The sequence below is a fragment of the Peromyscus californicus genome, unplaced genomic scaffold, assembly GCF_007827085.1.
Source record: "Peromyscus californicus insignis strain IS unplaced genomic scaffold, ASM782708v3 Scaffold_6__1_contigs__length_162567912, whole genome shotgun sequence".
Classification (NCBI taxonomy): Eukaryota; Metazoa; Chordata; class Mammalia; order Rodentia; family Cricetidae; genus Peromyscus; species Peromyscus californicus.
In genome coordinates this window covers 136,846,746-136,862,621 of record NW_026294584.1, presented here as the reverse complement: position 1 = coordinate 136,862,621, position 15,876 = coordinate 136,846,746, and the positions used below count along the sequence as shown (strand labels likewise).

The 15,876-nt window shown below is 41.9% G+C and overlaps 1 protein-coding gene across 1 annotated transcript in view; it reads right to left on the bottom strand.

Moving 5' to 3' along the window:
- Positions 1 to 292: 292 nt before the first annotated feature.
- LOC128099739 (alpha-1-inhibitor 3-like) overlaps positions 293 to 15,876 on the bottom strand; it is a 59,619-nt gene continuing 44,035 nt past the window's right edge. Inside the window, exons 24-37 of the mRNA XM_052721560.1 lie at positions 13,820 to 13,903; positions 13,376 to 13,552; positions 13,094 to 13,181; positions 12,141 to 12,297; positions 11,831 to 11,905; positions 11,155 to 11,335; positions 10,185 to 10,408; positions 8,576 to 8,794; positions 8,287 to 8,414; positions 6,761 to 6,851; positions 6,053 to 6,121; positions 5,001 to 5,103; positions 3,816 to 3,857; positions 293 to 396 (exon numbers count right to left, since the gene is read on the bottom strand). Coding sequence (XP_052577520.1) covers positions 293 to 396; positions 3,816 to 3,857; positions 5,001 to 5,103; positions 6,053 to 6,121; positions 6,761 to 6,851; positions 8,287 to 8,414; positions 8,576 to 8,794; positions 10,185 to 10,408; positions 11,155 to 11,335; positions 11,831 to 11,905; positions 12,141 to 12,297; positions 13,094 to 13,181; positions 13,376 to 13,552; positions 13,820 to 13,903 — 1,742 coding nt within the window. The remainder of the gene's footprint in view (positions 397 to 3,815; positions 3,858 to 5,000; positions 5,104 to 6,052; positions 6,122 to 6,760; positions 6,852 to 8,286; positions 8,415 to 8,575; positions 8,795 to 10,184; positions 10,409 to 11,154; positions 11,336 to 11,830; positions 11,906 to 12,140; positions 12,298 to 13,093; positions 13,182 to 13,375; positions 13,553 to 13,819; positions 13,904 to 15,876) is intronic.

The window sequence follows — 15,876 nt, the reverse complement described above, 5'->3', positions numbered from 1 at the left end:
TTCTGTTTATTAATGGGATTGCTTGGTACTTTGCTGTTAATTATGATCCGTGCGCTGTCACAGATTCAATGGTTGTGAGCCTTCAATGTTTGGAAGTCCTAATTCCCAACATGGTGGTATCGAGAGATGGAGGCCTTTGGGCAATTATTAGATCAAGAGGGAAGAGCTTTCACCCACATAATCAGTGTACTTTTAGGAAAAGCCCAGGGACCTAATTTGAAAACTATGTCTGCATTTCAGCAGATCAACTAGTCACCAAAAGTCATGGAGTGGGAAGGAGCATCTCCTGAAGCTACGGGGCCTGACTCCTGTCCAGCAATGTCATGGGCTGGACCACTGTTCCAGTATGGAGTTTAGTCCCTCTGTCCACATGAGTCTGCCCTGCAGCTTTGGTAGCTTAAAGAGAATCAAATATTACACTAGATACTTTATTGCTGTATTTTTATCATTTTATCGTCCCACACTTATTTTCCTTTCCTTGTCTCTCTTCCTTTTGGCCATTTTATTTTATTCATTCTTTGAGAATTTCATATATTTATACAATATATTTTGATCGTATCATCCACCTCATGTTCCTCTCCCAACTTCATCTTCTCCTCTTCCTCTTGATTTTCTTCTTTTATAGTCCACTGATCCAGTTAGAGCTCTCTGTCTGCATGTGGGCGTGGGGCCGTCCACTGGAGCATGTTGTCCATTTCTTACTTTCTCGTGTGGTGTTAATAAAAGAACAGTACTTCTATTTTAACCTTTGCTGCCACCATGTGGTAATCTGGTAATCTTTCATTACTGTCCTGGGGGAAAAAGGATTCAGCTACTGTGACCAGAGCAGGAGTAAACAGGGAACACACACTAAACTACAACAAGGCACAAAGAACCTGACCCATGCATCCAGCATTGCTCACGTGTCTCATAATAGCATTCATTCTTTAAAATCCCATTTGACTGAACATAGCCTAATTGGAATAGTCTCGATTCCTAATTCCACCTCAAAGTAAGATACAAAATGACTCTGGAAATACATTGTTAATCCTGCCTCTTTACTGAAGTGGATTCCAGAAAAGAAAAAATTGCATAGGCAGCTGGGTCTAATCTCTCAGGAGAATTTCATTTTGTTCTAGGACTACTTGTAATGTCCCAAACAATTTTGGCTTTCCCTAAAAATTAAATAAAAATGTTTTAAGAAGTAGAAGCTTCCTTGAGACAGACCTGTTGTGACCTTCCTACCACAGCTCCGGCCACCATTGTTGTTATTCTACATCATATCCGGTTACACAACCACTGCTTTTTGTTGTTGGGTTTGGTTTGGTTTGGTTTGGTTTGTTTGTTTGTTTGTTTGTTTGTTTGAGACAGGGTTTCTCTGTGTAGCCTTAGCTGTCCTGGATCTCACTCTGTAGACCAGGTTGGTTTCAAACACAGAGATCCACCTGCCTCTGCCTCCTGAGAGCTGGGACTTAAAGCATGGGCCACCGTGTGTCTCATAACCGTTGTTTATAAATGATCCCACCAGCTTCTACAATAAAATAATACTCTTGATAAATTATTCTCAACTCCTATCTCCAGTCTCATAGTGGCATAAATAAACACTGCCATCGTGCTTTCGTTAAGACAGCATTTTGTTACTGTACCAGTTGTCTGCCACTATCAACTTAGAGAGGGAACTTTTCATTCTGACTCATTGATTGTCCTGCTCTTTTAGGTCCTGTGGTGAGGGAGCACTGAGGTCACAGTGCATAACAAACCAAAGCAAAGCTAAGTGAAGTACTTACCTCATGGGTATGAAAGAAAAAGGTAAGTCAGTGAGTAGGAGCCTGGTCCCACCAGCCCTATGAGGACACCATCAAGTTCTTAAGATTCCCATCACCTCCCAAAAGGCCACATTAGGAACTGAGGCCTTGAGAGCACAGGCCCTCGGCCTGTGGTGCAATTGGGAGGTTTGGGGACTTTTAGAAGGGGTTGACCAATGGGAACAAGAAAGGTCACTGAGGGGATTATGTCCTTTTCTTTCTCTCCTTTAAATGCCACCCCTGAAGGGAGGGGCTTTCCCCTGTGACATGCTCCCTTGTCACAGGCTTCAGAACAACAGGTTAAATGTGGTAGTTTGGAAGAAAATTGCCCCCAAAGGGAATGGCACCATTAGGAAATGTGGCCTTGTTGGAGAAAGTGTGTCACTGTGAGGGTGGGCCTTGAGGTCTCTTTTCTCAAGCTTCACTCCGTGTGACAGTCAGTTGACTTCTTGTTGCCTGCAAGATGTAGCACTCTCAGCTCCAGCACCACATCTGCCTGTCAGGATAATGGACCCTAGAGGTCCTTTGCATATCCATCATGGCTTCCTCTTTACTGTTTTATGGGATTCCTGAGTGTGTGAAGAAGTGGGTCTCTGTGTCTATAGCTGTTTCTTATGCTTCTCCTTGGCTCACTTCCTTCTGTTTGTTTTGTCTTATTATGATGTGTTGGTTTTGCTTTATCACCGTATCATATTATATTATATATTACAATTATCCCTTAGAAGTCTGCTTGTTTTCTCTCTCTCTCTCTCTCTCTCTCTCTCTCTCTCTCTCTCTCTCTGTCTCTCTCTTTTTGAGACAGGGTTTCTCTGGGTAACCCTGGTTGTCCTAGAACTAGCTCTGTAGACCAGGCTGTCCTGGAACTCAAAGAGATCTGCTTCCCTCTGTCTCCTGAGTGCTGGGATTAAAAGCGTGCACCATCACTGCCTCGCTGCTGTATGGTTTCTAATAGCTGGGAGAGCTATTAGAAACCATACAGCATTTCCAGATGGGAGAGGAGGTTTGTGTGTGTGTGTGAGGGGGGACTGGGAGAAGTAGAGAGAGGGCAAACACTAATCAGTATATATTACGTGAGGCAAAAAAGTTTTCTATTTTCAATAAAAAAAGAAAAAATTTACGAAAAAGAGAAGAAAATGCTGGTCAAATATTCCACCACTGAGCTATAATCCCTGCCTTTTGATGTTTTGAGACAGAGTCTGGTTATGAAGCCCAGACTCACCTGGAATTTCTAGGTAGCCTATGTTGCTCTTAAATGTGCAATCCTCCAGTCTCACCCTCCAGAAATGCTCTGAATGAAGACTTGAATCACCACTTCTTGCTTGGTTAATAGTCTTGGGTCACTAGCATACCCATCGTGATTTTTCTTATGGAGGAAAGGTTGCCATGTGTTACTCTTCATGCTCTGAGGGTCTGTACTATTGAGCAGTTGTAAAGGGTTCCCCATTTTCACAACCCATGTTCTTCTGTTTGAATGTCATTTCTGTTTGTTGCAAATGTGGGGTACAGAGCAAGGCACTAAGTGAGCATGAAGTAAATTTGGATTAAGTGAAGAAAGTATCAAAGACAGAGACTGTCTGAAAGCATGCATTTATTTACCACGCTTGTTCAGTATTTGTATTGCAGAGGCAACAAAAATCACCATCTTGAAGGTTCCTGGGTTTGAGGATTCCAGCAATGTCTTGTCCTCAAATATGAGTTTCAAGAATTTTGTTTCTCTGTGTATGTGGAGAGAAGAAAACAGCACATCAGATGATATAATTCTAACTGGGTACGGATAGCAGGGTTTTCTGCAGGAAAGTAAACTGACCATGGAGGAAAATGGGATCCATTGGATTTTCTACCATAAGCTACAATATACTTTGGTAAGGAAGTTAGAGGAGTCTTCCAGGGTTAGTGTGCCAATCCCATGGTGTACCATGCAGTGTTTTCACAGGATGAGATGGTTCTGAGCTCACCAAACAAAAGTTCTGGGTAGTTTTGAAGGGGAAGAGGTCAGAGGAAGACTTTTTGCAAGGAGTGCTAGGAGCTCACCTGAGCTGCAGGGGGCGCTGTATTCAGCAAAAACCATTTCATCTGAAAGACATGGAAAAAAAATTGAGAATGGGAGTTTTGATGCAAGAGCATTTTGTGGAGCACAGTGGATGTGTTAGGACTGACCAATTTCCTCCATCAGAACCTGAATGGTTACTGAAAAGTCGTCTCTCTGGGGACAAACCAAGCAAAGAAAATATCCCCTTGAAGCCACTGGTTGACACGTTTATCCTGGGCCAGCAAGATGGCTCAGTGGGGAGAGGTGCTTGATGCCATGCCTAGTGACCACAGTGAGTTCAGTCCTCGGGATCCACAGGGCAGAGGGCGAGTAACCATTTCTCCTCATTGCCCTCTGAACTCCACAGGCACAGTGACATGCCTCCCTCTCACGAAATAAATAAGCAAATGGGCGACAACATCAGAATAATTCACCCAACTGAGAATATTGAAGTGTGCTTATTCTGCAGTGTTTGAGCAGAATACAGGGAGTGATCCATGGAGACGTGTGTCCTCTCAGATGCCTTTCTATATTTCTGATTTTTTTCCTTCAGTATTTCTTGAACTCATCTATTCTGAAACATTTGGCACAGAAAATCCCCATTTTATTCCCCAGCTCTGGCCTCTCTCTCTCTCTCTCTCTCTCTCTCTCTCTCTCTCTCTCTCTCTCTCTCGTCATCAATGACCACTCAGGCTATAATTCTCTCTCATCTTTTTATTCCTACTATAATTCTTTGTATAATTCTTCATCTTTGCGTTGCTATATTCAGAAGTAGATTTGTATGTCTTTCCACCAATAGACACTTCTTTGTCAAATGTTTGGTCCCTTGTGTTATTTAGACATGTTTGGTCACATATGGTTGTTTGGACAAACAAGTAGGAACAAGACATCAGTGACTGAATAAATTAAAATCTTATAAACATTTGTCATACTCACATTCTTTTATTAAGGGCAGATTTGCCAGTCTGGCCTATATAATGTGTCCCTATCTGTAAAATAATTGTTTTAAACACTGGGTGCAATGGTATATACAAGTAATATCTGCATTTGGAGACTGAGTCAGAATTGAGAGTTTGAGGTCAGCCTGGGCTGCATATTGAGAAACTGTCTTAAAAAAAAAAAAGGAAGAAAAGGAAAAAAGAGAAAACTTCAAGTTGCTTTAGGGCGCTTCCTAATCCCTTGCTCACCTGTCTCGTAGTAGTCATAGACTTTCACAATGGCAGGCTGCAGGTTCCTCACTGGGATGTCTTGTTGAATGACGAAGGAAAAGGCCAGTGTCTGATTGGTCACCTGGGAAAGAGAGAAAAGTAATCCAGGATCACATCACGGTGGTGGCCACTGTTTTTCTTCAGCATCACTCAGTCCTTGGTGTTTGAGAAACAGTTATGCATGGATAGCATTTAACCTCACAGTCACTGTGTTCATCTGCTCAAATATGTGGACGGTGATATGGATTTTAGAGTAGAGATGTGAGGAACTAAAGTAGAGGCTCCTGGGAGTATATGAAACTTTTCTAGTCTATTAAACTATTCCAAAAATCCATATTCCTCCTTAATGTGTGATGTAGGGCTTTGTTCAGGGTGAGAGTTAAGCCCTTTGACCTGTTGATTTGGGAGCCTATGATAAGTCCCAGAAAATCCAGCAATGAGGAAAGGGAATGTAAAGGTTTGTATTGTTGTTGTTGTTGTTATTATTATTATTATTATTGTATATGTGTGCATGCATATACTAGTAGAGGCCAAAAGTGGGAATCAGATCTCCTTCAACTGGAATTACAGGCAGTTCTGAGTTAGTTAGTGAGCAGTAAGTGCTCTTAACTGCTGAGCCATGTCTCCAGGCCAGGAATGACAATTTAAAATATCATCAGTATGAGCTGAGGGAAGGTGCCTCCCCAAAAGACTTCCTAGAGAATTGCTTTTCTCCTGCCTTACATTTCCCACAAAGATCCACCTAGACATGTCTGGGAAGGCAGGAAGGATGCTCACCTGATTTACATAGATCAAAGACTGTTCATCTAGGCATGTCTGGGGAGGCAAGAAGGATGCTCACCTGACCTACATAGATCAAGGACTGTCCACTAGACATGTCTGAGGAAGCAGGAAGGACCCTCACCTGACCTACATAGATCAAGGACTGTTCACCTAGACATGTCTGGGGAGGCAGGAAGGACCCTCACCTGACCTACATAAACCAAGGACTGTCCACTAGACATAGGTAGGGAGGCAGGAAGAACCCTCACCTGATCCACATAAAATAAAACATTGTTGTTGCTCACTTCTGTTCTGCTCACATGCTTTGATCTTTCAAGCTGGAATGAGAGAAAACACTGTGTTACTGAAAAGGCAAAGGCCTTGGGGGTGAAGAAGGCAAATGAACTGAGGGGTGGAAGATGATAGAGATGTCACCAATTCATTAAAGTGAGTTGGAAGAGACTTTCCAATAAGAATGAAAATGCATGAAGAAGACCGGGAATGCCGCTCCACTAGAGGCCTGACAGAATAAGACCTGACTTAGTAATCGGTATTTTTGACTTTGTTTGAAGGTGAATGGTCCTGCATTCGATAGTACTCACCTCATATTCTCTGTGCAAGTATCTTTCTGTGTCCTCTGCTGTTGATCTTAGCTTGTTGTTAATTTTCAAAGTTCTTAAAACACCACATCTACAATTTTGGTATTTCATATTATTTTCCCCTGAATCATTATTGACCAGGTTCATTATGCTTTAAAAATTATTGTTAGCTAGATTGTGAACTCAATGAACTCAAACACCATTGTTATATTTTTTCTGCTGACTGCTATCACAATCCACACCTATAGTTAGAATTATATAAATCCAATTTTATTAAATTAGTACTAATGCTGTTTTGGTTCAGGATGGCATTATTGTGATGATGTTGGCACATTCCTGGTCTGAGGATACAGAAATCCACACATCTGGTCTACCTACCCTTTTCACTGTTGATTTCAATGGAATGAAACCAGATACCATCTTCACATCAACAATCACCATGTTGGAGGCTGGACGGCTCCCTGTATAACTGCAGACCAGAGAAGTGGATGGAAGGAATATTTTTAATACTTTGAATCTTGCCTCCTTGGAGCTCGAGCAGCAATTCCTGATATGCCCTCTGTGATTTTTTTCATCCCTTAAAATATATGGCCTTTACAGTCAATATAAATAATTCTCAAAATAGACTGCATAACAATGTCAACTTGGAGTTCATTAAAAATAGAGGCATCCATGCAGTGTACTGGCCAGCCAGCATAGTCTTCTTAACAAGCCTGGGGCACTAAGAAACCGCATCTCAAAAACCTAATGCATATGGAAGCTGAGGACTGAGAGTGGAGACTGTCCTGTTTCTGTTTTTGTCGCTGTCTCTCTTTGTGTCTCTGTATCTCTGTGTCTCTCTGTCTCTGTCTCTGTCTCTGTCTCTCTCTCTCTCTCACACACACACACACCTATACACACACACACCCATACACACACGACTGTTGTCGAATATTAGTTTAATGATGCAAAGATGTGTTGCATTCTTTTATGTTGCATTTGTTTAACTCTGTAAAGCTGTGTTACTTTGTCTGTCTGAAGCACCTGATTGGACTTATAAAGAGGGGAATGATCAATGACTAGGAAAGAGAGAGGGATAGGTGGGGCTGGCGGGCAGAGAGAATATATACAAGGAGAAATCTAGGCTCAAGAAAAGTGAGGAGCAAGAAAAGGAAGAGATGAGGACTGGAGCCAGGGACCAAGCCACCAGCCACACAGCCAGCCATGGAATAAGAAGGAAAGAAAGCAAGATATATAGAATAAAGAAAGGTAAAAAGCCAAGGGGCAAAACATGGTTAAAGAGAAATGGGAAATTTAAGCGAAGTTAGAAATGCTGGTTAGAAACAAGCCAAGCTAAGGCTGGTCATTCATAAAGTAAGAATAAGTCTCCAGGTATTTATTTAGGAGCAGGGTGGTAGTCTCCCAAAGAGTAAAACAACAAGCTACACCCCATCACACTGTGGGAAACAAGATAATAGGTCACACTGTGGAAGTCTTCTTTCAATCCAAAAGCCCTTCAGTTTTTGCAGTTAGCACCCACTATTGGCTATAGTTTATATGAAGTTTTTGACAAGTGTCAGAAGAACAGAATATCTTTTTTTCCCTCTAGAAAAATGGAATCTTAAAAAACCAAGAAGGTTTGCCTTTGTTGATGAAGAATAGGCCACGTTAAAGTATCATAGAGAAAAGAACAATCTATTATTTACTATGATAGTGGGTGAGAAAGGAACCCAAAAAGTAGACAAATTAGAGATTATAATTCTATAATTCTTCATTGTTCACTTTGCTGGAGTCAAGTATTTATTTTTTTTTGACAAAACAAAATCCTAATGAAGAGCCTGGCTTTGGATATCTCTGAACCCATTCTGTGAAGAGTTCTAGGAAGACAACACTGTAGTAGCCAAGAGAGAGACAGAGGCTCATACCTGATTTCTAGTGAGATCTGGAAGCTGTTGTGGCCTTTGGGGTTATCACAAGTCAGAGGTACTGTCTGTACCCGCAGAGTGAACGCAGACTCCTGTTTCTCCAAGTGCACGTTGTATCTTAGCGTTGTCTGAGAAGTAGTGAATAGAAATACTTTACCTCCATTGCACTGGATACTTGGATCCATTTCTCCAAATCTGAACATAATGTGTGCAGGTAGGCAAAGGGAAACTTTCCATTTTGGGAAAGGAGGTTCCCAGCTGTATATTCATAACTTCCCCAGAATCTTACCTGAGCATACACACATCCTTCCCCTGACACATTGATGTCATAGTCCCCAGGGATGTCTGGTAGTGGGACCTGCTGTAGCAACAGGCGATTGCTGTTGTCTATTTGGAACTCTCTAGAAAATGACCCTGAAGTCTGGATCGTCACCAGAGGAGTTTTCTGACTTCTAGCAAAAGTAATTGCTCCATACTTGGACAAAGCATGGAGGGCCACCACAGTGTCCTGCAAGGGATGAGTATAGAAGTTCAGGATAGCATCAGTGTGGAGGGCTCGGGCTCTTCTCGAGGCTGTGACAAAAGTGTCATGAGGTTTTGTCTCTAGTTATTTGATCTCTAGACTTTAATTTAGGAAATATTTGAGAACCAAAAACATCCATTTAATTTCTCTCTTTACACAGAGCACCCTAGCATATGCAGATTTCCCCCAAACTAGTACAAAGAATAAAGGCAAATTAGATTTTCCTCCTAGCATTTACTGTTTTTCTTCCTTTGTCCTTGATTCCCATGATGATGCCCAGCATCTTTCAACAAAATCACGTTCTTGCTCTTATCACCAAACTTTCTTCCACACTTGAGGAACACTCAAGAGACATCAACCCATGGCCAAGTGCTAGTCACGATCCAATCTTATCAAATAAAAGGAAAAACTGTGATCTAGTGCTGTCCTTCCTCGCCTTGCTCCTTGGCAGCATACTCTGTGGGGATGTACTCCATGCTCTAGCGAGGATCTCTGCCACAGGATCCCTCCTTATCCCGTCAGCTCCAGATGCTATCCTGACTGCAGAGCCCAACAAGAGAACAGAAACATGCAGTGAGGGTGTTACTGTATTTACAATGCAGACTGCCTAGTGAGGTGAAAGATTGAAAAAATTGAATGCAAACAGGGTGGCTAATGTCATGGAAGGCTCCTGTTGGTACATTATTCTCCTTTAGAGGAACTGACCTCCTCACTATACTTCTCTGGAGATTAACTCTGCCATATATGCCCTGAATATAGGAGCATCATTTAGAGACACGGTAGTAGATGTGTATTTTTGGAAACTATGACCTCATGAGAATTATACTGACTAGATGATAAAGCAAATCGTTTACAGCCTTGATTGTTTCCAACTGTCCTGAGGTAAAGCAGGGCTGCAGGAGTTCTACTAGCTTGGGGAAAACCTGAGGGCAATCTCTTCATACATAAGATTAGGAGAGTCTGACAGGAGAAGGGGAATGGCCTCACCTAAGAGCAGCACGATGATAAAGATGCAGTTTGGTCCAAGTAGCATCTCTTAGGTACTCTATGTGCTATTCTAGAGTGAGGGATTATGTAAGGATTCCGGACACTCCAGGGTTTTTGCCATTGTTTTCTATCAAGGTTTGGGTCTGGGTCAGAAGTTCTCAGCAACTTAGGCCTGTTTCACTAAATGTGGTGTGAAGAGACCTCTTGTGTCTGAACACAGGAACTAGGAAAATTTATTATGGAATGTATCATCCCTCACTTCTTATAGACTCAAAATACCCACGAGTAAAATGTCCTTGTTTTTTTTTCTCCCCTTCCCCTTTTCCTTGTTCCTGCATCTCTTTTTCAAATTCCCTCACTGCATGGGACTCTGAAGGAAGTCACTGACCTGTGTGGAAGAGAAGCCGCCATGGGAATTCTGCTGCTTTGTGATCCACTTCACGATGCGCACTGCCAAAGCCAGGTCCTCAGGGGTTGGGGCTGGCTGGACAGTGAGGAGAGTGAGGAGGACATAGGCATTCATCTCCACTTCAGCAGAGGGAGCCTGTGGTTTGTACAGATACCTCTCTGATTTCCTGGGTTTCTGAGGTCTTTCCCAATGGACGGAGTTGTCTTAGGGTAAAAATAGAGAAATAACTAGAAGTGTGAGTAGCCTAGTGTCTCTATATAGAGAGAAGAAAATAGAAGAAGGTTGTAGTAGGTTTTAAAAATTTCACTCACAATATCCCCAGATTTATTATTACCAGTAAAAAAAAATCTGCTGTTGGTATGATAGTGTATGACTACGAAAAATATGAAGACAGAAATTCCTAAGGTATTAACTAAACTACACCCTCAGTGATGTTCTAGCAGAGTTGGTGAGAAGACAAGAACAGACATGATTCTTTCACTCATTAATTCCCTCACACCCTACAAAACATCACTTGTTCAGTGTTCAGTCCAAATGACTCAGGGAAGTTTCCCATTGGCTTCAGAATTGCAGTTGAAAGAGCAAGACCTTGAATCGTCGTTTCTTTTTTCCTGTTCTTTATAGTCTTGGCTCCTCCTGACAGGTATATGTGTATCAGAGAGGAAAGTTAAGCTTTAGCTACATTTCCCTTTGTAACGGTAGTTGGAACTGTGTTGCATTCTACTGTGATATTACATTTGTTGATTGGGTCACACTAGGAGAAAGTACTGAAGAGAAGGTGTTTGTGTGCAGAAGAAAGGCTAATTTCCTAATGTGTCAGTCCAAGGAGAAACCTCAGTGTGCCATAGAGACAGAACTAAAATGTGATACTATTTCCACACATCGTCTACTCCCCTGTTTCCCGTCACTGGAACTGGATGGAGACAAACACGATAACACACATTCCTACCTTCTTTTACAGCTTCAGTATCAAGTGATTTTAGGATTTCATTTCTCTTGTCCTGGTTCCCTGCCAGAGCGAAAGCATAGGCCAGCAGAGCCTTGGTGTAAACAAAGTTGCCATTTCCCCTGTGCTGTATTGTCTTCCAGGATGACTCTAGGCAGGTCAGCGCTTTGGAGACAACAGGTTGCTGTTGGCAGAACAGTAAATCCTGAGCAACATGAAAAAGTGTCCTAGCAGGCCTTGGAAGAAACAAGGAGGATGTAGACATTTATGCTTTTCAAATGAATCCTTCCATTGCCCTCCACTCTTCTTTTTTCCTTTCTCCCTACCTCTTTTCTTCTATCCCTTCCTCTCTCCTTCCCTCCTTCCTTCTCTCCCTCCTTTCCTTCTTTCTTTCCTATTCTGTCATTTATCATCTGTCTATCCTCTATCTTTTGGAGCCATTTCCTTTATAAACTATATTCCATTTAAATACAGACTAATAAAGACAGTATTAGAGGACATGTTTTTGTCTTGATTTTGGAATGTAGTCAGGATTTCTTTGAGCAGGTAGATGCTCATTAGTGGAATATTACAAATGCAAAAATCTTGTTTAAAAAAGCTGCCATTTGGCTTTAGAGAGGATAGGAAGCCTTAAGATTTAGACTAGTTTGGGAAGATGGAGAAGCAATGTGGCACCTACTGTGTCTGGAAGTGAACTCTCCAGAAGGGCAATGGTTATATAGGCTGAGAGAGTAACTTCGTCTTCTACTCCACCCTGTAAACAAAAGGATTGAAAGAGGTAAAGTATACAGCAAGCAATCCACTAAGTATGTCTTCTCTGCTTGTGTCTAATCCTCCGTATTCAATGGAAGTTCTCAGTTATTTCTTCATTATGAAAAAAATACTTCCCCAGGCTAAAGGGTTGTTCATCCCAGTGGTAAGGAGTATGGCCCGACTTTCAGATGTTATTATTAGGTCATCATGCTTATAAGTAGTTCAGAATAGGTCACCTTCATGGCATTGTTGAACAGCGATCCAGAGCTCCTGAAACAGCCATTGTCCTGCTGCTGCTGGGAGAGCCAGGTGAAGGCGTGGGTGATGTGTGTTTCATCGATGAAGATGAAGGCTCGAGCTTGGGCAAAAGACTTGAGCACAAAGGCTGTGAGCCTGATCGGGGAGGGAGAGTGGGGAGACGAGGGCGTTTGTTCTGATGCAGCATTTCACACACGGGTTTCTGGGGTCTGGACCACTCCCATGAGTAATAGTCTAAGGGTCTCTGAGCGCATGAAGCTGACAGTGTCTCTTGCTCTTTCAAAGTAGTCTTGCATCCCTGGTCCTCTTGGATGTGGACACTCCAGTGTGGTCCATCTGCTTCCTGCTCTGCTTCTTACTGCTTCTCCATCACGCGCTCTCCTGTTTCCCTAACACCTGCACCCTCATCTTAGCCTTTTCCCGTCCGATGATTTTCTCTTGTAGATCAGAAAACCTTCTCTCCTAAAAGCCCTGCAACATGTTTTCCACCTCAAAATGTCCATCCCTCTCCTTGGCTTACTTCCCGTTTCTATCAGTTTCTATGTCATTTGTCACCTGTAATGTCTGTGTGTTTTATCCCAAGAACAAATTCTTATGCAGTGCAGGACCACATGAAGAATGGTATCAACTTTTCAAGTCTCAGGTACGAGCCTCTTTGGATGTTCAGCAATATGTTGTTGGGTATTTACTGATGAAAGATCTTGTGGAGGAATGAAATATTCAGGGTATTGAATTGAGTAAAACAGGTGGTCCAGATTCAAGGCAGATGAGCCTTGAGACAATTTCAGTTCTGTACTTAGGATTCCCGCTACCTCGGACATGTCCGTCTCCAGCCCTGGCATCAACTGTATTTCCATGACTTAAGACACACACAGAGTTGCCATGAGGAACAAGAGTTGAGCAAGCCTGACACATAGTGGACTTTCCTTACCAAGTGCTTCCTTGACTCTGGCTGCCCTGATCCCCGAAGGCGCTGTAGGAGCCATCCTTGTGTTTGTAGTTCAGCTCCCTCTGATAGCCTGGAATGGAAGGCTTGGGTGTGTTTTGAAGAAACTGATGCTCAGAGAAGGACAGGATGTCAGGCTGAAGCCAGAGAGGCCCTTACATACTCTGGCTTATAGGACTGACTGAATGAGAACCCCCCTCCAATGCTAAGCCTGTTTCTAGAGAGACCATTCACAAGAAAATAGTGTGGTTTCTAAGCCTTACTGACCAGCATTGAGGTAACCAATGGCCTCTGACTTGATCTTCTCAGTCAGCTGTTGGGTCTCATTCAGATATTTCAGTACGTAGATGTTAGGAGCAAAAAGCACCATGTTCTGCTCCCCACAGCCAAAGGGCATTGCAAGAAGATTTTGTGTGTTTTTTATGGCTGAACTCAAGATATCACCTGCGAGTGAGAGATGTAACATCAGACAGAACAGCCATTATCTTCAAGAACAAAATAACATCTTTAATAGAATCACTTCCAATGATGTGAAGGAATTTCAAGGGTGCGGTGTGCTGGGAACCCAGTGGATATTGAGGGTCTAGAGACAGAAGAAGGATGTCAAAGAGTTCAAGTGTAGTAGTTCAGAAGCTACATTTGGAATCATGGTGGACACAGGGCAGTGGTAGTGACTATTGTCCCAAATCCTCCAGGGATGGAATGACTCACCCAACACAGAGAAATGGGCTCTGGCTGAATCTTTCACTACTGCTGGTGGGAGCATCAGCGACAATTTTTCAGATATGCCTGCATCTTAATAAACAAAACAAACAGGTACATGATTATCTCAGTACTCAGAACTTCTAAAATGACCTACGGTTAGTAGCTTAGAACTGTGTCTTAAGCTTTGACTTCTTGTCTCTCTTGAAAAATGATCTTGTTGTAAATATCACAAACCCACATTTCCTGGTAGTACTGGCTTGCCAAGCTCTATTGCTTCTGCTTTTATCACTGATTGTATTGAAGCAAAGCACCTCCCAAAGGAATTTCTGAGTTTCCTATCAATGATTTACTTGATTATTTAATAAACATATGAAAATATGTTTATTGATTGAAGTTTGGTTTAGGTATACTCTGCTTTGGGATTTTTTGGTTTGCTTTGTTTTGTGTGTGTGTGAACTTTGACATACGTTAGTGTTTTCTGGGAATAGGAATCCCAAATGAGAAAATGTCTCCATAAAATCCGCCTGTAGGCAGGTCTTGGGGGCATTTTCTTTTTAATGATGGATGTGGCAGGTCCTAGCCTAGTCTGGGTGGTCCTCATCAGAGCAGGTGGTCCTGTCAGTTATATAAGAAAGCAAACTGAGCAAGTCAGGGAAGACAAGCCAGTGAGCAGCACTCCCCCACGGCTCTGCTTCAGTTCCTGCCTGCAGGTTCCTGTCCTCACTTCCCTCATGATGGACTTGACTGTATAAGATGAAATAATCCTCTCCTCTCCAACGTGCTTTTTGTCATGATGTTTTATCTTATCTGTGGAAACCTAAAATAAGGCAATGTTTGAATAAACCTCCAGTATGTCAGAATAAGTAAATGGATAAATTCTAAACTGGCCTTTGTTATTCCTGGTTCCCCCTGAGTGGCCTTAGGAGGTTTCACTGATCACTCCCGAGATGCTCTCATGGAAGGCTTTCCTATGGCAGGAGTAATGGCCAGATTGCCTTGTAATAAATAAGTATCAGGAGAACCAGAATTGACCAATGGGAAGAATAGGGTTTTTGTTACCTTGTCCTTGCTTTTTAAAAAAATTAATCTCCAGTAACCCCGTTCATGCACTTCCTTCCACGGAAAACATTTAAAGGACTTTAGCATTATATGATGATTTTCTTCTACAGACTGTATTAGTCACTGTTACATTAATTTATCTCTTTTACAAAGAAATTTGCTTTATTTCATCTCTTTTGCTAATTTTCATATAATAATGGATTTTACATTAAATTTAAACTAATTCCAATTTCTTTATTCTTTTGACAAATATATGTTGGACATGTACTCCTCCACTGACTAGTGCAGGTGCTGGTCATGTGGTCATTCCTGTGAGTGGACAGTCTCTGCCTTTGTGCTTGTCCCTCCCAGGGGACAGTGAGCTAGCTCCCCTTGTGTAACACATTGCTGCATTTCTTTTGCAATAGTGCATCCAGTGAGGAGCATGGATGAAAGAACTAGTCATAGAAACAACTATTACAGAGAAATATTATGTTTGGTACACATCACGATGTAGCTTGGCTTATGTATGGAATTTATTCAGCCATAAAATCCTCTGTTTTTATTTACAATCTAATATAAAAGAAACATGGTCCTTCCTAAGATATTGTCTGTGTTTTTCTTTCTTTCTTTCTTTCTTTCTTTCTTTCTTTCTTTCTTTCTTTCTTTCTTTTTTTAGAAAAAGTTTGGTTATGATCTCTTCTTAGCTATTCCCTAGCTATAATTTTCTAAGTACTGAGATAGGCTAGATGAAATGTTTTCTGTGTTCTAAAGAAAAGAGCCACAATGACCTCTGAAGTTCTCGGTAGAACTATGACTGTACTCTTGATAGCTTTATCAGGTGAGTAAAGATCTTGAAAGTTTGTGTGACTCAATTTGGTTATTTATTTTGTGGTTATAAGGTATACAGTATTCTTGTTTTCTTTAATTTTTTCATTTATTTTACATACCAACCGCAGTTTCCCCTCCCTTCTCTTTTCCAGTTCCTTGCCCCCACTTCCAGTCTGCCCCCCCAGCCACTCCTC